General features: G+C 35.8%; 1 protein-coding gene across 1 annotated transcript in view; it reads right to left on the bottom strand.

Moving 5' to 3' along the window:
* GALNTL6 (polypeptide N-acetylgalactosaminyltransferase like 6) overlaps positions 1-26,237 on the bottom strand; it is a 428,742-nt gene that overhangs the window by 215,709 nt on the left and 186,796 nt on the right. Inside the window, exon 4 of the mRNA XM_041395709.1 lies at positions 14,838-15,004. Coding sequence (XP_041251643.1) covers positions 14,838-15,004 — 167 coding nt within the window. The remainder of the gene's footprint in view (positions 1-14,837; positions 15,005-26,237) is intronic.

Here is a 26,237-nt window from a genome sequence, read left to right as displayed (position 1 = left end):
GCTGCCTCACCATCATCTGCAAGGGAATCCCAGCTCTGGTACCTGGAGCATCTTCTGCCCTTCCTTCTTCCCTGACCTTGATGTGTGCAGCACTGTTTCTCTCACATATTCTCGCTTCTCTTTTCTCTGGCTGAAATAGCTCTTGCAGTTACTTACATCTCTTAATCCCAGGGAGCTACCACCAAAGCTGATGAGCTAGGCCTTGGCCAGTACCATGTCCATCTTGGAGCCAGCTGGCATTGGCTCTGCTAAACTCTGGGGGGAAACTTCTGGCAGCTTCTTGCAGGAGATACCCCTGTAGCCACTTCCACTACCAAAATCTTGCCGCTCAAACCCAAATACAAATAGGAAAGAGAACATCAAAGGCGTGATTCATTACTCGTAAGTAATATTTCTCATCAAGGTGGAGAAAAGCAAGTGCTGAGACAGTTATGTGTGTACAGCCTTGAGAAGGGGCAGCTGAAGGGGCACCTCATCAGTGTCTGTCAGTATCTGAAGGGAGGGTGTCAGAGGATGGAGCCAGGCTCTGCTCAGTGGTGCCGAGCCATGGGACAAGAGGCAATGGAAATTGATGCACAGGAAGTTCCATCTGTATAGGAAAAGAACAACTTTACTGTGTGGGTGACCAAGCACTGGAACAGATTGTCCAGAGAGGCTGGCGAGTCTCCCTCATTGGAGATATTTAAGAGCTGTCTGGACACAATCCTGTGCCATGTGCTCTAGGATGACCCTGCTTGAGCAGGGAGATTGGACCAGATGACCCACTGTAGTCCCATCCCGTTTTGCGATTCTGTGAATTGTGCTGCTCAAAGCCTCAATGCATTTCCTCACACAGTGCATTTCTGTATCCCACTTAAAGGAGAGAACTGGCATGCCACAGAAGAGGTATGCTCATTTTAGCAATTTTAGAACAATTCATTCTCTCAAAAAAAACCCTACACGTTAAACATCTTATTTTATACATTGACAAACCAAAAGAAGAGTAATTGAATTCAAGAAAAATGTCCAAAAAACTAATATTACTGGTTTCCTTGTGTAATAATTCTAAGAGCAACAGAGATAAATAGCACATATATCTGACAACAATCTACAAAATTCGATTTGAACATTCAATAAGAATCTTTTTATGGCAAGAATGACTCAAAAAGCATTATATAATACTTCTCACAAAATGGCTTGAATAAAACAGTCAAATAACTAAGCATGGTACTGTCAGACAGCCAACATTGCTCAAAATTCTGGACTTGTTTTTCTGAAGAATGCCTGATTGGGAATACTGAAGTTACTACATTGTTTATATTTCTATCTAACACTTAAGTAATTCCATTTATACTCAGTATGCATATATTTCTAACACTATGTTAGAAATATTGTATCAACAACATGTATACACCACATACTAAATGGAAAACTAGGATAACCATATAATTCCAAAGCTCTATCCAGCTATCTAAAGCAGACAAGAAGAACTTTAGTTAAACCTTGTATTTGTTATATTAATATACTCAGAAAAGGTGCTTTTACCTTTACAGCAGATGTGAACTTGCTCTTAGATGTAACTGACACTTGATTCATGATAGAATGGTTTGGGCTGGAAGGAACCTTAAAGATCATTCATTTCCAACTCTCCTGCCGTGGGAAGGGACACCTTCTGCTCAATCAGGTTGCTCCAAGCCCCATCCAACTTGGCCTTCAACACTTCCAGAAAGGAAGCATTCACAACTTTTTGAGGAACATGTTCCGGTGCCTCATCACCCTCACAGAAGGAATTTCTTCCCAACAGAACAACTAACCTTGCCCTCTTTCAGTTGAAAGCCATTCCCCTTCATCCTATCACTACCTGCCCAGGTAAAAAGTCCCTCTCCAACTCTGTTTCAGGCCCCCTTTAGGTACTGGAAGGCTGCTGTAAGGTGTCCCCAGAGCCTTCCCTTCTACAGGCTGAACAACCCCTCCAAGCCTGTCTTTATAAGAGAGGTCTCCAGCCCTCTGATTCTACAGTGAGAAATTAAGAAAAATACTGTTGACTCATCTTAAAGCACAACCTTATGCAGTAAGACAAAACTCGAGGAGCAAACCCCAAAGTTTAAAAGAAATGTATCAGAATTGTTTCTGGTCTCGATTTTTTCTGTGAAACATCCTTTTTCTCCTATGATCCCCCTCTGTGTTTCCTGCAAAACAGATTTCTCATTCTTGTCCCACAGCTCTCTGCAGATTATACTGATCAAGATCCCATCAAGAGATATTTTTTCAACAATAACTTCACCATCATCCCTGTTATTTTTTCTTAGCTACTGAAACCTGGAATCATTCAGGTTCCCTGGGATTTGGTATCACGTTCCATAGCTGTGAAGGGGTTTACAGCTTCAGGGACACAGTGTTTTGGACAAAAATCTAAAAGTGAGAAAATAATGATGTTAAAAACACAGCCTAAAGGAGAAGAGTGAAAACAGGAAACAGAAAAACTCTGGTTTTGCTCCAATACTTGTCTCTTGTATATAAGCAGCAATGTAACTCTGCTTACTACATTCTCCTATCGTTTTTGTACTTACCTTCTAAAAACAAGAATGCATATGTATTTAATCAGCTTTACAAAAACACTGCAAGGATGCATTACCAAAAAACCACACATGCATCTGCAGTACAACTTATAATAGCAAGATAGGTTAGACTGACACCTTAAGAGTTGAAAATTATTTTGTATCAAACAGTGTGCAGTTAAATCGCTGTACCTTGCCTCACAGCTCATGCTGCTTCTCCAGTAATGCAGGAGTGCCACACAAGTTTTCACACCATAGAGAAACTACTTTGAAGAAGCCAACACGTTGGAATAGAAGGTCTCTATCTTGAAATAAAATATCATCTGAAATACAATATCATTTAATGGTATGGATTGCAGATCTTTGGGGTGAGGAGGTGGGGAACAGGTGTGCTGGTAGGGGGAGAAACTGTTCTTGGGCACATGACAGGTTTCTTTTATTTTTTACCTGAAGCATGTTGCTAAAATTCAACTCAGTATATGCCAGCTTATTGGACAGTCTAAAAGAGATACAAGCAACTTAATCACAGATCTTTCTGCCACCATAACTGATTTATACTAGGACAAGATCATCCCTCCTACAACATGAACTCTAAAAGTACCCAAGGACAAACAAAGCCCACTACTTCATTTTTTATATGGACAATCACTTACATTTCAGTGTGCTACAAAGCACACTGAAATGTGATTGTCCACATAAAAAATGAAGATGATCATGACCAACAAGTATTTAATAATTGCACACACTTTTTAGAATTTCAGACTTCTTTGAAGGGTTCCCAAAAGCTACCCTATTGAAATAAAGGAAATTTGCTTTTAATTGAATTTTTATAAATATCATTTAATTCATAATGAAGGCATAGTATTTAACAAATATGACATTTGTTAGGTACAGCTTAACTCCATGCCCAGTCCATAAAGGAAACCCAGTTCAAATAGATGGCACTTGAAAAAACTAAAATGAACACGGGATATGAGAAAGAAGAAAAGGGATTAGATCCCAGTTCTTGCTGAAGCTCTAAATTCAGTCAAACTACCTGAACTAGCAACACTTACAAGACTCTACAGAAATAATCAATTCAGTTCAGAGGTAATAATCATCAATTTCTTTCAAAATTTAATCACTTCTACTTCAGGAGTACACACACAAAAAAGGCTCCAACATAATTGGCACCATCAACCTATTTCACATTTCACACTCTTACGTTCACAGCCGGCACACAGATTCTCAATCACTCAGTAAGAACATATTTAACTTTCATTCAAAATAAAAAATACACAACCAGGAACTATGTTTAAAATGGATATGTAAGGTCCTCTAAATAACACACTGACTAGATGCACATATCTGAATTTGGTCCATTGTACATTTCAAAGCCATGTTCTTGTATTATTAAAGCACATAGCACAAAGCTTGTTTTCTTATCATTAATATCAAGCTGCCAATACAAAACCCCAAGAATGAGGTTTGCAGATAAGAAGCAAACACTTCAGCCAGTGCTTTCAAACACATTCAAGAACTGCAATGCAAACTCAAATGTAGTAAGGATTATTTTCATTTTTCCATTCATCAGCATAATCTGTTGATGCCTTCTACAGTTAAAAACTGCAATAGGTAAACCACTCAAAAACAAGACTAACATCTGTTCTGTACTGCTTTGTAGTGTTAAAGGATAATGATTTCAAAAATATTACATCTGCTTGTACATAGTATGCCTTTCATCACACCAGCAACTACTTTATGCAAGGCTATGGGAGTAAGACCCTTAAAAATTTTTTTTCTAATTCTCCTAAATGAATCAGTTATACTTGAAATGCATTTTAAAGCATCATCACTTTTCACTAGAACTGTAGAACATTTTTAAAAAGAAGCTTTTGAAGCTAGAATATTTACAAACAGGAGTGGATTTCCTTGTTGACCAGAAATAGTGTACCACAAATAAAGAACAATTAATCTGTGCCTCTTCTGAGATTAAATGAGGCAGGAATGGAGTATGACAGCCAACTCATGTTTATCCTGCTAAATCTAAAGCAGTAGGTTTGCTACTTTGACAGATGTGCACAAATGGCACATTTTACAAAGAATGTCAATTCTGTTTTCTAAATTCAGTATGTTGCCCTTCAAATGAAGGGGAAGAAGAGACCTTAGGCAGAAGTAATCTTCTACATTTGCTGAGAGATTTCTACCTATTATATCAGCTCCCTAGTAAAAAAAAAAAAAAAAAAAAAAAAAAAAAAAAAAGATACTGTAGAAAAATATCCTGATGTAACAGTAGGAGAAATTAGATTACTTATGTTAAAAAACCCAAACAAACAAAACCAAAATCTCCCCAACCGCCACCCCCCCCCTCACTCTGACAATAGCAACCCTCAACTTCCAAAGCCAGAAATCAGCACAGACTGGAAGGCCTTCAGCCCTGAATGCCATGCACATGTTTGTGGTACATTTTACCAGTGTGATTAAAAGGGTTTTCTATACCATATAAAAGTAAAACCCCCAGCAGCCGTCTATTCTAAATGGTTAGGATTTTCCATATTGTGTAGTGCATTCTGCTTCCATCAAACACTTTTCCATTTATTCTAATGTGTATTTTCTTGGATTTGTGAGGAGCGCAGATATGAGAATTCCTACAGCAGGTGAACAAAGTCACTGACCATAAATGAAATCAACATATTTGTTTGCCTCTGTATGCTGGCTGTCTCAATTATGCAGAAGTCCTGTAAAGCCACCAAAACTAAGTGTGAACCTTATCTCATAATGCATAAACATACAACTGGATAAAAAGGGGAAAAAAATCACTATCCCAAGTAAATTGAGTTTATACCTGTAACTTGAGAAGACAGAGGAGAATGATAAAAGCTCTTCACATGAGCAAATCATGCTTGGATTCTGTCATTCTTCAGCAAAATTTTCCACTGCTTACGGAACTTATTCTAATTTAGAAAACACAGCTTGATCCAGTCCTATTAAAATAAATCTGTTACAATTGCTCAATACAACTTATTAATGCTTTTTTCACAAATCAGTAGCATTTAAAAAACAAACTGCGCATGACAGAGCCATTAAAGCTTTCAGCCATTTATAAGCTTCATAAAATTGCCCATCTGTCTGAAAGATGCACGAGCTCAATTTGGGAAATCAGCACACACACAGAAAAGCCCCCAAAGCTGACCGAACGTCTGGATAGCGATTTCTGAGAGCAACAACATTCCTTTTCAAGTTAATCAAAATTATGATTGCATTTCTGTACAAGAAGATTTGTAACTAGACAATTCCATATGTCACAAATGCTTCCTGTGAGACACTGAAGATGCACAGAGCAATGAACAAAACATGCATTGAGTACAACTTTTGATTTTTGACTGCACAAAATAAAAATCTGCATAAACATATACAACACTAAACAAATAGATGCTTTTGGCATAAATAAATAAATAAAATAAATAAAAACTATTAGAACTGCTTGCCATAATCCAGCAAAGAATCATCAGAAACAAATACTGTCAAATTATGTACTGGGTTACCTCAAAAGAACCCAGCTGAAATTAATATAAATTAATTTCAGCTCTCAATAGTCTAAGAAAGTATTCTGTAAGCTTTTTCTGTTGTTGTTGTTTATTCGTTTGCTTTTACAGAAAAAGACTACACCAGAACTCGAATGGAAATTATTAACTGTTTTACTCCATCAGTGAAGCAAGGTCAGAATACCTACTAGAACTCTTTAAATGTGTTTGATTTTTGTCAGGATTACCAAAAAGCAAGTAGGGCAGGACAAACATTTGTTCTTCATCTATAAAGCTTTGAAAGCATTCATCTGCTAACCTCATTACAGGATTTTTCTTCTTTCTTTAGGATATGTTTAGATTTGTAAACTAAACACTTGCTAGCAATCCTACATGTAAGAATCAGTCTAGAAAAGACAAAGGCATGTAGTTTGGGGGGAAAAAAACAACAGAAAGGCATTTAGTTCACAACCAAATCAATATTCTCCCACTCATCTCCCAGGGAAATTATTATAAACTATTTATACCCCATATCTGACTGCAAAGATTTTACAGATCTTAGTAAAACACAGTGTTTTAATACCAGAATTCTGGGTTCAAAACTCTCTTAGGAGTGACAATCATAATTTCCTGCTTTGATCATTTCACAGCTTTTCCTATACCACCCACATTCTTTTTCCCACTTACCTTATGTGATGCTCAGTACCTGTGAATGAACAGGAAAACAACTTCTCTTATGTTATTGATAATATATTTAGAATATTAGCAGGTTTCAGGCTCACCCATGATTTGCAAACAGGAAAAAAGGACAAAACAAAATACATTTATAATACAGGAAAATGAAGTAAAAGGTTTTCTGGAATTATTTTCTTTAAGATGCACAAAATGTAGTAGCTAGGGACAATACTATTGCCTTTTCTTTAAGGATGTTATTTTGCTTGATGATTACAAGCTTACTTGAAAGTCTACATTCAGGAAAGGTGAAATATATTTTTAAAGTGTACTTAGATGAACTCAAATGTTGCAATTAAGGCAACCTTGACTGTAACAAACTACCATTTTTGGAAAGACTACTAGGATGTCAATTTGAAAGCTTGTCACACTTTATTAAACTTCAATGGACTTTGAAAACTGGAAGTTGCAATCTCTTTCTATGTACAATGAGAAGATAATGAGTTATTTAAAGATAACATTGAAGCAACAGTCATGCATGAAAAGGATCATGAATAAATTTCAATTTTAAATTAAAGGAAATTTTCAAAATAACAGACAACTAGTATTTGGCAAGAATCCTTTCTCTTGATACTACAGAAAAATCTAGTTGATTAGCTTATGAAAAAAATACTTTGTAAGATCTCAAGCCTGTTCTCCTGATTCCTAATAACAAAGCACCACCAAGAAAAGAAAAATTTATCAGTTTGAATTTGATCAGATGGAATATTTGGAAAAGTCAAAAGCAACAGACTTCAGCTTCCATTCTACATCACCTGTCTGCAGGTTTTAACTGTGATTATTCAGGGGATATATCATTTGAAGATGTAAAAATTAGTTAACATCTCCAGTACACTACTCAGTGAAGTTGTGGAAGTAATATATGTGGAATATTAGTTAAGAATTGCCTAATGCAAATAAGACAAAAAAATTCTTAAAGCTTATAAAGAGAAATATGAAGTTAAGAAGAAACCTAGAAAAGAAGAAATGTAAGGAAATGTGTAAGAACAATATATTTTCAAATTTTTCCAAAACCAATGTGCATCTTCTCTATAGTTCATTAACTGAACCTGAAGAAGATAATTGTGAGCTAATTGTTCAAGTCTCTTGTCAAGTTGTTTAATCTATTTCTGCAATGTAATAATGCTTTTTCAAGTGGAAAGTAAACAGCTTATGTTTCAGAAAAAAGCCAATGTAGGTAACTATGTTTACGCAGAATTAGAAATTTTCCTTCCTGTTTACAAGATCAAACTTGAGTATTCCACATGAGGAATTTTAAAACAATGTCATTTCAGCCATAATTCAATTTAACCTAAGGAAATGTAAACCAATACTGAGATGCATAGCAGAAAAATTTGCCACATGAATAAATGTGCTTCTATTATTTCAAAATCACTCAGAGTAACAATACTGTTTGAAAGCCAGATTTACTGCAGGTATCTCATGAACCACACTCGAAACAAGCATGGCATAACAGTTTTTAGATGCTGACACCCAGAGAACACAATCTTGCTAAGTGCAGGCTGCTCATTGGTTCCCATCTCAAGAATTCCTCACATGTTCACAAACAAAAGGTATGCAGTGTGGAGGCATGATGCACACCCAGCAAGCGTTTCATGGGGCGCGCATCTAAAGGTAGACTGACCAACATAGAGCTTGTGGAAACAAAAACTTTGTATTCTGACTCCACACGTACTCAAATTGAAATTACTCATCTATTATAACCGATTTGATCAACTATGTGAAAAGTAAGAATTTGTTTTCATATTAATATTTTCATCACTGGAGTTTTAATTTTTACAGCCAAGTTGTATTTGAGTTCATTGAGTGCAGGCAGCATTGGGATGTGGGAGATACTCCTAAATTTATCCCAATGCAGACACATTCTCAATTCTGTCTAGGTTAAGTGTAAAACTTCAGTTACTTGAAATTCTTCCCACAACACGACAATACTTTTACTCCAGCAAATGAAATGCATTTTGAGATGAGCTGCAGTTGCCTTCAAAATGACCATTGTTCTTCGAGCTGAACCCTCATCGACCTCAGGCCAACCCTTTCTTTTACCACTGGTAAAGCCATTCTGCCAAGTCAAAATGCCTTCAGTAATGAAACTGCTATTGCAAGGTACATCAAGGAGCTGAAGGTAAAATCTTGTACTCTAATTTCAGAAGAAAAACCCACAAGAGAATTTATAATGTTAAATTATCAAAACTGAGAAGTTAGAGTGAAGAACAGAAAACTTGGTAGTACAGATTCAAGTTAGTTTACTGCAACCTATGCACAGATATGTTTTAAGTTGTACTTTTTACAGTGATAGTATTTTGACCAAGGAAGTCCAAGTTTCATGAAATTCAAGTAACTGAGTGCATTGTAGAGGAAATGAAAAAGGCAAAGTATAAAAATGTAAATCCTGTATTTAGTTAGATTTCCAGTCCATACAGACATTTTGAAATGGAATCAGTTTCATTTTCTATTTGGACTTTTCATTTTTTTAAAATGCTTTAAAATGTGAGGTTGACATTCATATAGGGTTAAAAGATAAGAATTTTTTTTCTGCTGTAGTACACATGATGCAGTAATATGTTAATATGAAGGTCAACATAACTTGAAAACCTTGCTGTGTTAAACTCTGCTCCAAGAAAGTTTTGCTTATGCCATCAGCAAAATGAACAGCGCAATTCAAGTTGCTGGGATCACTCTGGCTTCCAGGATGCTGCATTAAGCAAGGGCAAAGCCACTACAAATTCTTCACTAAGCAGAAAACTTCTCTCTTTACCTTTGTATAATTACTTGATTGCAGCAACAGGCTTCTCAGCTGGTAAGGCTGTGTGCTTCTGGTATAACTACTTTGTCTACAAACCTACCAGATTTGTGTAGATTCACCCTTCCTTCCTCACACATAATGTCTTACATGAGCTATGCCTAACATTGCAATTTTTGAAGACATGAGCTTTCATCATACTGACACTTTCTGTCTGTAGCAGATCTTTCCTGTGACAAGACATTAATTCATACAATATAAAATTTTCCCTTCCATTTAATCAGAAAGTAACATCTAGCCATGACTTGAAGCCAAGCATCCATACATTCGAATTTCAATTGCATGTTACATAAACTGTGTACAAACAAAATACAGGGAATTTCAACTTCATGCAATAGCATGTGTTCCTCCAGTGGAAAGTGGTGCAATATAACAGTCTGGTAGAGTTGCTTTGCTTTTAGCACAAACTCTCTTCCCTTACTCTACCATTAAGAGTAGAGGTGTAATATGACCAATGTAGTTTACAGAACTACAGTTTAAAAAACCCCAGTCATACACCAGGTCATCTTCCATGTTCACAGAAAAAAAGCACATTACTGGCACTGAAGTTCACTGACCAACTACAGCTCTGACAAAATAATCACAAGTTTCTTTTGCACACTGACTTCCATGCTATTAAGCTGGCTTATTCAGAGTTCTGGCACAAACCATACAGTACTGACAGGAGATGCCCTGATGCTCTCAAATGAATGATGCAGAAAACAGACCTAAGCAAGGGGACAGATACAGGAGAACATAACAGACAGCAATATGAGAAGGGGCTGGCTCATTAACATAAAGAAAAATTTCCCAGTTTGTCATTTTCTACCAAAAACCAGTTCATTGCCAGTGACAGAAACTAGTTGAGGAAGAAGCTGTAGGCTAAGTTTTCAAATTCTTTTGTTTTCCCTTGGCACATCTTTTTTTCTGTTTTTTTCAAACTAAAATACTGCCAAATAATTGTTACTGCTAATAAATTTATTGTTGGCTATGGCATTGTCTATTTTTTCTTATAATAGGTGCTGTACTGGTTCAAGAACTACAGGGTAAAGTCAAAATCCTCTGTAAGTCAACTTTACATTCATGGGCACGTACTGTGTTAGTAACAGTTTACAAGTCTGGCTATGATAATAAGGTAATTAAAACATAAAAAGAAATAAAAGTTGATGTACAAATCTATCATATGTTGGCAACCTACATGAACTGTTTAACTAATGAATTATGCAAATCTGTGTTTCCCCAAAGTTTTAAAACATTAATTAGAATTTTTAGTATTCCTCTGTAAATGCAAGCTGTTCCATAACTGAACCAATGAAAACTTGTTTTCTTTTTCATTTTGCCATTTCTTTTAAAACTGTTGCCCATATTCTGCTTCTTGCCCATTTTCAGATATCTGTCTGCTGGCAGAGTGACTTCAGAGCAAACTACGTCAACAAGAAACACCCAATCTTTAACGTCAAACCTGCAAACAATCCTCCCCACCTTCCATTTCAAACAACATTCACACAAACCCCAAAACCTTCCCAGAAAAAAAGAAAGCCACTTTCAACAGGGCTCATTTTCCCAGAAGCCAGAATCACAGAGCTGCACACAAAGCCACTGCAGATAATGACGCAAAGGTGTGCTGGTATCTCCAATATAAAGGTTGATTTTCTATGGTAGGTTTCACTCAAACTGATAGGTCTTTACGTTTGAAATACAGGGCTTTTACGAATCAGGTACTTGATTTGCAGCCCCACATCCATCACAAGATCAGAAACACTTTGCACACTTTAGAATGTAAAATTATGTGCATCATTAAAATGTACTCTTATTGTCTCCATGGCTTTCTAAGGCAAGCTAAGTAGAAGCTTATTATTTTCCTCTCTTTTATAGTGCTTGTTAAATGACAATGTATTTATTTTACGTTTATTAGAGCACCTACGAACTTCAGATTCAGTCCCCTTTCATCTCACCAGTACACCAACATTCTGCCATTTGCATTTACAATACAAATCAAAGCTGTTATTTTTGCTGAAATGGAGTTCCAGTAAATCAGACATTTTTCCTCCTACCTGTTGGTTCACCATTTTTAAATACAAACACTCACTATAAATTACATGAATAAAGAAATCTTGCAACTGTGTACCTGTATTTAAATCTATGTTTCCTTCTGTCACAGGTAACTTCTAATATTCATGTAGTTTTTTATATTAAATCTGTCCACAACCAAATACTGCACTTTCATATTTCATAACATTTCCTTACCTCCCTCATAATACCAAGCCTTTAGTCTGCATTATATTGATATTTAAAGATGTGCAGCTCTCCTTTTATAACACCTAAATGTCATAATTTATGCAGAATATTATGCATGAACTATCTAAAGATTTAGGTTTTGATCATAAAAGCCAAAGGAGTGCATATGAATAAAATGAAGGTATACAAGTTATTCTGCAGATGAACCAGCAAACTCCTGGTATCGAGCTGTTCAGTAAAACATTTTCATAATTTGTTATCGGAAGTTTTATTCAGTGCATTTTAGTATTTATACTGGCATTAGTTAAAAAGAAAGAAAAATGCTGGAGCCTTTTTTTAAACTTTTATACAGTTTTCAAATTTCTTTTTCTCATTTACTGCTTCTAATAGGAACTGACTTTTGATAAATTTCTAGATATTTGTAAAAAGGAACAGCAGGGTTAACAGAAAAGTTTAGAGAAAAGTGTTTGCTGTTTAATCATTATTTTTGAAATACCACTGTTATTGAAATACCTAATTTTCACTTTTGACTATCTACATATGATGTTTAGATTCCTAATAGAAAACTCTTCCCTTCTAATATCAAGTTATGGAACGAGAATAGCATACACATTAATAACATATTTACTCACTTTAATAACATATAACTGATTTCACAAAATAATAGCCATTTGACAGCTATATGGCGTCTGCAGCTTCATGAAGAAATTACACAGTAAGGAAAAGGGATATGAATTTATCTAATCACTATACTGCCTCAACACAGCAGTAAACTTGCAATGATTCTGTGAGTTCTGACAACATCTGAATATACAAACTTTATTTTTTGCCTAATCTGGCTTCAATATCTTTTTTGCTGCTTTACTCCTATCAGTCTCAGAAAGGCAACTAAAGGGTAAAATAATCTGCCACTTCTTAAAAACAGGTTATTTTATCAACTGGGAGGGGACAGAGCTAGGTATCATTTTCATGTGTTAAGAAAATGCTGAGCTAGTCAGCATTTTCTTAACATAAAAATAATCCAACTCTATTATGTGTGATCACCTTACAGAAGAGAAAAAAAGAGCACAAGAAAACACAATATAGTCTCAGTTAAGTACAGTTTAGAAGATCACAAATACAAGAATTAAACCAACTTCAGGTGTACCAAAATGATTCATCTGACCTCAAAGTCAATGTTACTGAATTCAGAGTAGAGACGGCAGCAGATTTTTGTTGTTATCTGTCTCAAAACATACAGTACCCAATATGTTCAAAACTAGCAACCATTCACATTTCTGAACTTTATTTTAATAACACCAATAAACATAAGTAAATAATTTTACTGCTACCACACTTGTAGGTCCAGCTTAATGTAAGTCTGGTTTGTCGATTTCTTTTCAGTTTTTCAAACTTAAACACTTTCATTAAATGTTCCTGTTCTATATGAACCATTTCTTCCAGCTGAAAACTGTTCCACTGATAAGTCAGATAGCTTTATATAACTGGAAATGAAGAAGACTATGGAGATTTTTATAGTGTTATAGCAATAATATTACTTTCAGCAATCAGCTGAAACTAAGAGCGTGCAAGAAAGAGCAACAGCCTGTTTACTGGCATTAATTCTTTTTCTCATAACCTGGAAGTAGATAAGCTTTACAAAACACCAGCATATTTCAAAATGCATCAACAGTAGCAATTATGTTCTTCATTAAAAAATGCTACAGTATTACCATATTGAGCAAGCACTGCCTCAATAGCTGCTATTTCAGCCAAAAAGAAAAAAAAAGGGGGAGGGAAAAAATGAAAACCAGCTTTTTTACTTTTGAAATACCTCATAAAAACAACTTGCAAGACTTCCCTTTGAGTTGTTTACTCCTAGGAAATTGTTAGCCTGCAGAAACAGCCTGGGTGTGCTGTTTTACAGGTCTGATTTCCAAACTTTCATCTGTGGTCTAGATTTCATAAACATAGAATAATCGGAACTGTACTCACTTTACAATTTTACTTAAATTGCATTACAGATCGGGAGGCAGTTCATCAAAGGACATATTGCAAGTAAACCAGCAGATATTAGAGGGCGAGATAGATGTGTGGAGCATTTATCTTTCTAAACCCTGAAATATCAAGTTAAAAAAAATCTTACAAAAATGGTTCTGCTACTGCAGAATTTTTTTTTCTGTCACTCACCCAGGGGCTTCTTAAAACAGTAAGTCAGAAATCTGCTCCTCTAAATTCCTAGCTGAGACAAAGTTTTTAAGTAGAACATTAGCAAAGGTTACAATTCTCTCTTTTGCTATCAGTATACTCAGAACAAAGCTAACATGCACACCAGCAACTGATGTTTCAATAGAAACAGAAAACCTAGCCTGCAAAACTCCAAAGTCAAAGGTTTTCAGGCTTAAACTTCTAAGAGATGAACTAAAATTTGAAAAAAAAAACCAAACAACACATCTCCTAGTTCTATATCCTTATCATGGAGGAATTTTACCTAAAGAACTACTAAAATTCATTTAAAGAATTTGAGGTGTTAATTTTTTCTGTTGCATTCAAGAAGTAATGGCAGCATAAGACATTAAGTGATTGACATTTTCTTAATTTTACTGTATTTAAATGATGTAAATTTTGATCAACTACTCCAAAGCATTTTTTCACATTTCATTCAAAAGAGCCTCATTTCTCTGTATGGCTCTTTTGTACTAGTATGTGAATCTGTCTAGTTCAATAAGATTTCCAGGATCAAAAGCTAATGAGTTGCATCCAAAATGGTCAAAGCAGATGTATGTTCAGAGTAAAAGAGAAATATAGGGAAAATATGAGGAAATACTAAAATTTGCAGTATTTCAGTGATAACATTCAAAATACAATATTAATAAAGCCTAATTAACAGTTGACAGTCTCTCTTCCCTTTGACATGAATTTCAATATTCATGCCAAGTAAAACAACAGCATCTTATAAATGTTTATTCCTGCTAACAATCAAAGGGTTCTTCAAGGATGTTTTTGCGTCCCTTTAGCTTCTCTCTGGACCACGCTGCACAAGTTAAAACAAAACCAGCCAGGCCTTACCTCTGTCACTGAAGTCATCCACCAGAATGATCTCTGCGATCAGGCTGTCTGGAGTGCGGTTGATGATGCTGTGGATGGTGCGCAAGAGCGAAGTCCAGCCCTCGTTATGAAACGGGATGATGATGCTCGTGTTTGGTAGTGCTTCCAAGTACACCTTGTGCTTACAGCTGCAGGGGCAAGGAAATAACTGTATAAGCCTACTGAAAATCTGAGTTGGCATATCTTGTCATCCATTTGGGCCATTCAACCAACACGGTTTCTGGCATAAAACTCAACAGTGCAATTAAGCAGTAATTTCATGTGAAAATAGCTGGATTGGTTAAATCACATTGCTTACTACACTAAATAAATTGGAACAATGACAACATTTAAGTGGAATGAGTGAAAAAAATCTAACCAGCTGGAATTATTTTCTTTCACTGAAAACTTTTTCCTGAAGTTTGACAGATGACATATCTTCCATGACATCATTCCCAAAAAACAAATCCTCTTATCAAAAAGAATTCCAAAGCATAATATGAACCTAATCTGAAATGATCATTTGGTCTACAAAGAGATAAACTCTAGAAAACAATTCAATATTATCCTGGGTGATATGAGCTTACAATATGAAAAACAACACCCACACATACAACTCCAACTTCCCATCGACAGATTCAAAATGACTGCTCCTACTAAGTATAGAGATAAAACAACACACAATCCGGGAAGTGCAGACTTATAAACAAGGAAATGTAAACAAACTTTCATCTTTGAAAGGAAAGCACCGTACATTCAACATCTTAATTACACAGCAGCTAAGGAATATCAGTGCTTAACCTGACTGTTTTCAATATTGAGTTGTTTACATACTTCAGAATGAAAAAAACCATAACGCTCAAAAGTAAATAATGGCCATGAAAATCAGTGTCTCTTAATATCCAAAAATATTTTATGACAAATGTTTAGATTACTGAAACTCATAGGATTGCAACTTTCATGTTTTGTTGAAAAAAAGAAAAAAGGGACACATTGCTCTGTTGTTAACAAAGCCTGGCATTTTCACCTCTGGGGACAAACTAACTGAACAATTTCTCATTCCTCAAAACAAAGTCCCATCCTGATAAAGGTATCCCTAGAGCAGAAACCTGTTAGCTTTGCAATAAACAAACAAAATTAAAAGTTTAGCCCTGCAAATTCTAGGGTTAAAAAAAAAAGTGTAGGTGTCTTTGCTCCTTGTCAGAAAGTGTAACTATGCCTATCAAAAACTGCTATAAAATATAGTTTTTATTTACATATATTTGCAGCATACTTTGCATTTCCTCTGTATAAATGTCACTTAGAAATCAGTATTTACCAATACACTATACAGCTACCACACTGATGAAATGTTCCAAAGAAATAATAAAAACTCATAGCTACTATAGTTGTATTTGCAAAATATTAACTGTTATGTAGCTATAAATAAACTAATTAGGTTTTAGATACTTTACTAAAAAATAAGATTTAAATTTGTAGTTCAGACTTTCCTTCCTAAAACACAGTGAGAATTAATTTAATGACAAGCCATTTTCTGAAATAAGCACTGTGGAAACATTGTAGTAAGCAGCTTGCTGGTAAAACATACATGCACATTGGAAAATTCACAGATGCTTTGCAATAATGAAGTTCTGGAAAAAGCAGTGCTCATTATCTATTGACAGAAAAGTCTAAGTGTGTATATTTAAAAGTTTTGTGAGCAAAAGAAAACCCACTGCAGCAAAAGAATTTAGTAGATTTTTTTTTTCTTATCTGTAGGAGGAAGTACAACAAATGAAGCCCATTATTAATACGTAGCTGTTTCAGATGGCAAATGAAGAGAGCCACTTACCAAAACAAACACCTATTGTTGCCAGCTGTTTGTCAACAGTGATTCTTCTTGGACTAGAACAAATGCAACTAACAGACATACATGGAACTCTCACGCTATTTTTGAAAGCAAAAGGTTTTCCTTCAGCATTTTTGACTCCCAATAAATATGATTTCAAAAGTAGTAAGTTTCCACCTCCATAAAACCAAGCCAAAAAAAAAAAAAAAAAACACAAAAAAAAAAAAAAAAAAAAAACCCAAAAAAAAAAAAAAAAAAAAAACCCAAAAAAAAAACCAAGAAAAAGAACCTCACATATGTAACACTAACAACTTCTAAAGAGGAAAAAATACCCAAAACACCCAAACACATCAGAATGCCATTTCTTTTTTAACAAGTAACATCTCCAGTATAACAAGATACCTTTTGAAAGCAGTTGTACTGAAATTTGCATGGTTAATATTGTAACCTTATGCATGTAAGGATGGGGTAGGTCACTGGATTTGGATATCCTCATTGACAGTTTCAGACTGATTGCATTGTGCTAAAGAGTTGAGAAGTAACACTGATGGATTTAGTCTACAACTATTCTATTCTTCCTGCTGAACAGAATGATCTAAAACAGAGCCACACTTAGAAGATGAAAGTATCTACCACTTTCTTAACATTTCTCCATCATTCAACTTTGACCTTCAATCCTCATTTACATTTACTTTTGATCGCCGTTGTAAAGGTATATGGCAAAGGCTATATGTGAATTGATTTCTAGCAAAAGACACAAACCACCAAAATATCCTATTTGTGCTTTTATCAAAAAAACTGGCCAGATTTCAAATTCATAGAAATGAAACCTTAAAATTCATAGTTTTCTGTTAGATTTCAGAGCACTGCTTTACTTGCCTGTCTTCAGCAAGTGGAATTCTGCTCATTTTTTGCCCCTTGTTCTCTTGACATGAGACTCTATCAGCAAGAGAAAATCACTGTTTTAAAAAGCCTTACATGAAATCCATTTTACTTGAAGTTCTACTCAATACTGTCCTTAGCTGAGTGCACCTAGCTCTGTGCTCTCATGGGCAACAGGACAGACCTGATGAACAGCTGCAATGCTCAGGAAAGGCCCACGAACTGCAACAAAGATGCAGTTAGACCTCCACAGCTGAGACACTGCATGTACCATCAGAATAAAGCTATGTATTTTCATGAGAATAAACACATATAATGCATGCACCATTTGTTCCAAGTCCACAAGTGTGCTTCTTCATATCCTGAGTTTTAGAAGTGATGCCAAACACCCTGGCTGCAAAAAAGACTACTAAGAAGCTACAGACTTTGCTTCTTGCTTTAAAAGGGAAATTCTTGAGTCTCCAGAGAAATGAGAAATTGCAATTCAAGATTCTTTCATATTTCCTGAAGAATGCAATCTTACCAAAATTTACTAAAATAAAAAATAAAGCAATGTTTGCTGTAGAAAGGAAAAATGCTATGTATAAAAGATTACCATAACCGCATATACATTAGGTAAAATGGCCTAAATTACAGTAAAATGAAAGTGAACTGACTAACTACAGAAATATTTAAAACACTACTGAGTAAAATAATATTCTACCCAGACCATAAAAATTTTGGTGGAAAATTCAGTCAAGCTTGTATCAATTTAGTAAATTACAGTATTTGCACACATGAACTCCAGTTGTCATCCTCCTCATAAAGACACTGCAAATTACTTGCACACTAGGTGAATGTAGGCTTTATGTGGACAGTAAGTATCATTCAGGTAGTTTGAATGGCAGAATAAAGTCCCCAAAGAGCACAATGACTTTCATTGATGCTTGAGATACTAGAAAATCTTTAAAGGCCTGGAAACAAATCCTAAAATCAATACTCAAAAAAGTTTAGTAGATTTAAGATGGACAGACAGGCAGTTCAGCCAGTTTCAGTGAAGTAAGGGTTTGCTCCAAGATGTAACTCAGCACAGAAAAGATTGCTATGTAGCTGATGTCAATCAACATTACTTTAAGCTCTCCTCTTAATTATGAAATCATACCTCAACTGATAAAGGCAAGAATATTACTGTAGAGCTTTAATGTCACATCATATTCTAATTAAGGAATTAAAAAAGAAAAAAAATCTGTGGGGAATTGAAAAATGGATATAAATAGTAGGTCTTTCAAAATAATTTTTATAGGAACTTATTATTTGCTATTTTTAACTTGTTTCTATCAGGACTAGTTTTTTGCCTTAGTGACACTTTAAACTGGATTAACTTTTAAAATAACACATGACAACTCTGCACTAACAAGACTGATTTAATGGCAAATGATGATGAAGACAGGTTATTTGACTCTGTTAACTCATTTTACATATATATTTATAATATGGCTTGTTTGAATGAGATATATATTAGTATGAACACACAGAAAGTTTCAGAAGAAAAACTTGCCATGATATTTTATAATTTTGGGATTGAGGGTAGCAAACTAAATCAGTCTACCTGAAATTAGTATACTGAACTGATTTTTCATTTTGGCTTTGATCACTATAATTTCCATGAAAGTGTTTTGTGTAATCAGCCCTGGCTACATATGTATGCTCATCATTCCCATACTGCTAAGAGGATAAATACTTAAGGATGCTAAGAACACATTATCTGACAAGTCTTCCACTGTTTTCATTCTACTTTTCCTCACTTTTGTCCTTATTTCCATACTTGTGTTTCTTCAGATAACCAAATAGCTCAGTCCAGCAATATTTTTAATGTTTAGTGTTTGAGGCACCACTCATTCACTTTGCTCAGAAATCTTACACTATGTCTTCCTCAGCTACAGGTTTAATGCAGCCTTCTCATTAGTGGCTGGTAAGTGATCATTTACAGAACTGGAGGCTTAAATGATCAAGGTTTGATGCTGTCTTCCACAAATTATTCCAAGAAATCCTGTTCAGTCAGCTTAGCTCGCCTCTTTGCTTGTACCTCCAGACATGTGCCACGCCACACCATCAGCACCCAGTGCAGTGTAGCAGTAAACATCTGCACATCCTGTGGCTCATCCTAACTGAATAAAGCCAGGCCTCCAGTCTTCTCCAGAGGGTGAATTGGGGATTGTTCCTAGCTCTACAGACTGCCAGACTAGGCTGGTGAACTTAAACAGCTTGCCCATTTCACAGCCAAGACTGGAATCCAACAACGTATGAGCATGTTATCTCTTGTCCTTTCACCACACAGTCTCATCATATGCAAGTAACTTGCCAGCTCTTCTCTCAAGAAGAGTCGTAAAAGGCAGTGATCTTCAGAGTTCAGTGCCATACTGCCTCTACCACTGATCATCTTATGGAATCCCTCACCAATACTCTCCTTATTGAAGACTGGGAATCCATTTTATTGCTGAGTTCCACAGTGACACACGAAACAAGGGGAAAAAAAAAAAAAAAAAACTAGCTCAGCATTATTCCATACTGCAAGTTAACTATTAAACCAAAATAATTTGCTTCTGCACGCTGGTCCTGTCATACAGGCAAACTGAGAAGAGGATGCCCACTGCAGTCTCTAGATGAACTCTTTTTAAATTTAAAGTGTATAGTTTAAATTTCTGTATTTTTTACACAATGAACTCATCCTAGACACTCAGAAATGCAAAACTCTTAAGGAATAGTTCAGTCAAGTAACTACTCACCTTTTGATTGTACTTTTCCAAACAAATAAATGGCTGGCACCAAAAGATATTATTTTAAGCTCTTTTGAAAGCAAGGTCATTTATCTCTAGAGGGCACTATCCAAATGCCCAGATCAACAAGCTGGGGCGGGGGGACGGGGGATGAAGAAGCAGCAGCACATCAGTACATATCTAGGACTCACAACAGGAATTCTATCTAAGGGGGTGAAGAAACTGACAACTGAACCTAGAAAATGGCTCCTACTCAGCAGAAGCATTTTCTCCATAATCTTAACAGAATACTACACCTAGGCCTTAGTAATGTGTAACAGAAGCTTTCCTGAAGATGCCTATTTTATTACATTTAAACATAACATATTTTAGTGCAGCACACTAGCACTTAATCATGGAACAATGCTGAATAATAGGTTCAGCACCCAAGGTTGAAAAATTGAAAATTTCTTGGCAAAAATAATAGATTTCTTCAAGCTTATTTACTGAAGTCTTAAGTCTCAGAATAACTTCTGTGTTACACCTAAAATGTCTTGGTAGATACTTAGCAAGAAAATAACTATGACAGGCAACAGTCATCCTGCCAGTTAAGTAGCTCACACCTGTATTGTTTTACTTGCTCTGACGTTACCATTTGGAGCAGTGTGAATTTAATGAAAGAGGCATTGTGCATTGCCACTGCACAAATACTCAGAAATTATTAAATAACACTAGCAATGTTATTATTTTATAAATGGCAACACTTATGTAAGAAAAAACCAAACCAAACAACCAAAAACTGGCATCAAATGATGAATATGCTGATTAGTTAGATACAATGTGATTTTCAAGATTATAATGAATCAAAAGTTATGAACCTTGAATTACGCTTTCAAATATTGCTCTCCTCGATCAGTTTAGTCTCTCTTTCCATGACATTTCAGAACTTAATATCCGTTATTTCCCTTCAAAGAATATCCCTACATCATTAAATTAGTCCCTCAGAGACTTCTGGATGAGACTTCTGATACAAACAGAGGCCTGATCTACCAGTCCAAAAGTTGTTTCCACATTGTCAAGTTGTATTTACTGCTTTGAAAATCAATCTCTGTCTGAAGAATCTCCTTCCTTTCTCCCTTCTACAAGAAACATAATTAAGTACTAATCATATGTGTGATTCAATTTTGTAATTCATTACTGTTTTGGAAACCCAATTACTTTACAAAAAAAAGAAGGTAGAATTTATTTGAAAATAATTTCTATAGTAAAAAACTTAAATACACATAATTGAGAAAATAGAACTTTTCACCAGCTTTGCATGCTGCTCCTACAGTTTGGTTTTGGAGCTGGGCACTTGGATCCAGGAGTTAAAGGCTTATTCATAGAAACAACACACAAACACACACTTTAACTTGCTTTAAAACACTCGATATTGACTTATTTTTTCCTTTGAGATACAGAATTCTTCTGCGGGGTTGAAACAAGAATCAAAACCAAGTTTCTGCAAAAACAATTTTAGAGTTGGCTTCAAAGTTGCAGAGAGACTTTCAGAAGGTTAAGAAAATAGCAGGAGGTTCCTCTATTTCCAAAATATTAACCTGCCTGAGGAAGAAAAAAAACTGTCCCAGAAACAACATGAAGCTACCTGCAGGAGGCACCATTAAAATAAGGATGAAAGGATGACTATTCATAAAAACAGTAGTGAAAAGTAGTTATAATTACACTTCTTTCTTATTCACTACTAAGAATCCTAAGACTGTTATGATTTCATTTATGATTTCATTTTGTAGGTTAGCCTACTCTACTGGGCACAAGTAATGGCTTTTTTTACTTCAAGGAATAAGAAGGGTTCTGTTTGCTTCCCTGATAACTTTTATTTTTGGGGGGGAAAAAATGTCCTCATCACATGAGCTTAAGAAAAAATGCAGACCTTCTAAATCATCTCCCTTTACAGCTTCCCAGTCAACAGAAAGATGCAGAAATATACTGCCTCTGTAGAAGACAAAATGAAAGAATATAAGCTTCTAAAATAACGAGAAAGGAGAGCCATGCTGGCACCATTCCAGCCATTTGACAGCAAAAGCTGATTCATAAAGCAGCAATTTGCTTGACCCTGAAGACATATCAGCAATGTTTCATGCAGGCTATGGGATACCACCAGCAACGCAGTGCTCAGTTGCCAGGCTCTCTGCCTTCCAAACACACCAACAGCCTTGAAAATTGCCCTGATAGATAATAACACAGGAGAAGTTAAGTGTCTCACAGACATCCCTTTGCTGGATTTAGGAAACAAGGCAGCAGCCTACTAACTGCAGTTTCTGGATCATAAAAGTAGCCCACCTCTAATTTTCTCCTCTTATAGGAAGTGCCAGAGAAAGTTAAAGCAAAATAGAAAGAGATTTTCAACCTCTCCCCACCCACCTCCCCCCCCGGCTTTGTCAGCTCTCGCTCTCTTAACTAAGCTGCTTTTTCAGATCTGACCTTTTCTTTGCCTTTATTAAAAGAAACTACAGCACCCACTGGGCCCCCAGGTACTGACAAGACCTCTATAAGCTACCAGAACAAAACATTTCCCAGTGAAATTTACATAGTAATTGTCCTAGCATGTCAAAGTACGCAATTTACAGCAACAAGCTTCAGTCACACCATGTTTCTGTTCCAATCTAGTCTTGTCAGCTGAGCCTGATTAAGTAGTGATAACTAGTAATTTCTCCTGCTATTTGACAAGGCTGTAAAATTAGCTTGGGTGTGAGTTGATGGCAGGGAAAGTAATCTTTATTTTCACAGTGACTCACAGCTGGGAAGCAAGCAGGCATTACTGGGTAAGGGCCTCAATGAATGTCAAAACACTTTACTAGAACAAATAAACCTCCTCCAAAATATAAGTAGGATTTTCATGAAAAAGAAGAAAAATAAATTGCACAGTAGAAATTGTTTGTGAAATTGCTATTAAATGCACTATCAACATGTCTTGGGAACTAAGGAGGCAAAGTTCTGTGCTCTATGTAGATTTCCTTCAGCATGGAATTCATCAGCACTGATGGAGCTGAATTAGGTGCTTGTTACTTTATGTCAAATTGCCTCATTTTGGCCTGTCATATACAGTTTCTTCAGTAGCACTCTCTGTCTCTGAAGAAATCAAAGTCTGAGTTTGCCTTGCTTTGTCCTTCAAACTGAAAAGTTCCTCTTACCAAGGGAAGAGCCTAAGAATCAGAGAAACTATATTGAAATAAAGCATGTTTATGTTGACAAAATTTTGTTTTATGACACAGTGACTTACAAAATCTCATTGCTTATGGAAAGATGTTATAAATTTTAAAAAATCATTAATATATTTTAAGAAACTTATCTACTCACCATATGTATTAAATCTAGGAGGCTTGGGAAATAATACATGTAGTCATTTTATACTATCTCAAAATTCCTCATTAGCAAGCGCACATAAGAAGGCATCCTAGTACTCTAATTATATTTTAGCTTAAACCTTGCACTTTGTTACCTATGAATTCAAAAATAACATCAGACCAATTTATTTAATACATACACAAGCAAACAACCTCAAAACACTTTGTTATTTCTCTGATCTTGTCTTTAAAAAATCTAGTTAAAATTCATTCATTCAACCCCAGCATACTTATCTGATTATCTCTCACAAGTAAGGCAGACCTCGATAAAAAGGCCATCAATAAAAACCCTCTATTTTGAGTCTAAGGTCATTTTCATGGCTGAAGAAGGAACAGGATTAGAATTCAGGTTTTTTCATTTCAAAAGTGCATTTTAAAGCACACTACTTCAGGAAAAAAACAACCTGTGACATTCAATTACCCTTTAAACTTCCATTCCAGAAATCCTAGTTAGCTTACTACCACTTACCCTTATATTCCAAAGGCACCCCACAGGCTTCTAGGAACCCTCTAAAAGCTCAGCCACTCCTCCCAGTTTTGCATCAGTCCTCGGGTACTTCTCTCAATTGCTGTGATCATTCAAAGACCATTGAGAGGAGCCTCAAAGAGACATCAGTTCCCTCAGCACTCATGGGTACATCCCCTCAGGCCCATGGACTTACCATGTCCAGTTTGCTTAAGCATAAAATACTTAATTTTAAAAGACAGTCTTTCTGTGATCTACCTCCATCATTTCACCTCTCCTTTTCAGTGCAATATGTGGTCAGGCTTACACCTCTCAACACCACCACCTGCACACAACAGAAGAGATAATGGGCAAGACAGTACTAGGTCTGACCAGTGCTTGGAATACTGAAATCACAGCTGGTTAACAAGGGAACAAATGCTGTGAAAAAGCTGCTGGGCCTCATGGACCACGTGTGCCAACAAGATCAGAAAATTCCCATGCCTACTACCACATCCTGTGGCCAGCACAGCCTTCAGAAAATTGGAGCTCAAGAAGCTTACTCACAAACAAATTAGGCAAAATAGAAGTTGTTTTTCCATTGCAGCACTGCTGCACATCTGCTGTCCTTATTACATGAGGTGCAACACCTAATTGTGTTGCCATTGAGAATGTACTGCCAAGAATGTACAACCTTACTGAAGTAAGGTGTACTGAGCTCTTCATAAAACTACTATATTAACAACATATATCATCACTATCATCTATGAACTTCAAAGATACAAAACCCCAGAATATCCCACATTCCACAGAAATCTTAGCAAAGCTGGATGTACTTTCCAATTTTACTATTGCATTATTTGACAGTTAAAAATTTAAGCTTTAACCACTGCCAAATGCTAATAGACTTGGCTATCCCAGATGTACAGAACTGGCTAGAGGGTAAATATTCTTCAGAATTCCTGTCCCTATTACGTTTAGATTTCACAGTTATGTTTACTGCAGCTTGGTATTTTCTCAGCAGTGTGGGAGGATTTACTGGAGTCTAAGTAACATGCAAGGCAACTAAATACACAAGAACTACTTCTCTCCATGTGCATAAACAGATTATTTCTTTTATCAAATAATTTTTAGTAAACAGAAATATTCCCATCAGACTTGGTCTCTCCCCACTGGCCTATTTAACACTGCAGCCTATTTCTCAATAAAAGGAGAGAAGAGGAATCATCAATCTTCAGCCATATTTTTACTGCTGCTGCCCTAAAAAAAAGACACACAAGCACCCAGAAAGCACTTGGGAATTATTCCAGGTTATTTGTTCCTATCAATACATATCCTGCAGAGAAAGTGACAGCAGGCATGGCAGAGACAGAAAGCCATAGGTTTCCTTGGGTATAAAATATTCCTGATCCTGTTTTGAGGAGCTGCACTTCAAATGGGATGCCCTGAAGCAATTGCAGAGAACAGCCTGGTTGGGCTTGGAAATGGGGACACTGCCTAGCGTGTTTTGGACCACAACTTTTCACTTTCACTACATTATTCAGCAACTACACAAAAGAGTTTGAAAAGCACAGCAACAATCTCTAGCTTTTCCACTAAAAGAACACACCTGGAGTTTAAACAGGTTTCTCTGTGGCCAGACAAATTAAGCTAATAGGAGTAATCAGCAATATGAAGCAATGCAATATATATGTGTGTCTGAAGACATTTCTGATTCCCCAAAATGAATGAGAACTAGAAAAAGCCTTCTACTATCTTGGTTTCTTCCACCATATGATCAAAAATTCAACAGAAGATCAACAGAAATAACCAATTACTTCCATAAGACTTATTAAATATTTTTAAGTTCAGCATACTTAAATGGTTAATCTAATTTTATCTTATTTTTTAGCAAGGCAGGACAACCCAAGCCTGTCTTTAAGATGACAGACTGCAGAGGGAATTAATCTTGGAACATTGGATGAAAGACAGGTTTTTAAATTTTAGTTTTAGAGAAAAGATACATAGGCTAGATTGTGACAAATGCACTGTATTTATAAAAAGAAAGTAACTAAATACAATGAAATAATTACTTTTTTTAGGGGATTC

Source organism: Onychostruthus taczanowskii, unplaced genomic scaffold (genome assembly GCF_017590055.1).
Source record: "Onychostruthus taczanowskii isolate IOZ18803 unplaced genomic scaffold, ASM1759005v1 scaffold12, whole genome shotgun sequence".
NCBI lineage: Eukaryota > Metazoa > Chordata > Aves > Passeriformes > Passeridae > Onychostruthus > Onychostruthus taczanowskii.
This window is presented reverse-complemented; position numbering and strand designations above follow the sequence as displayed.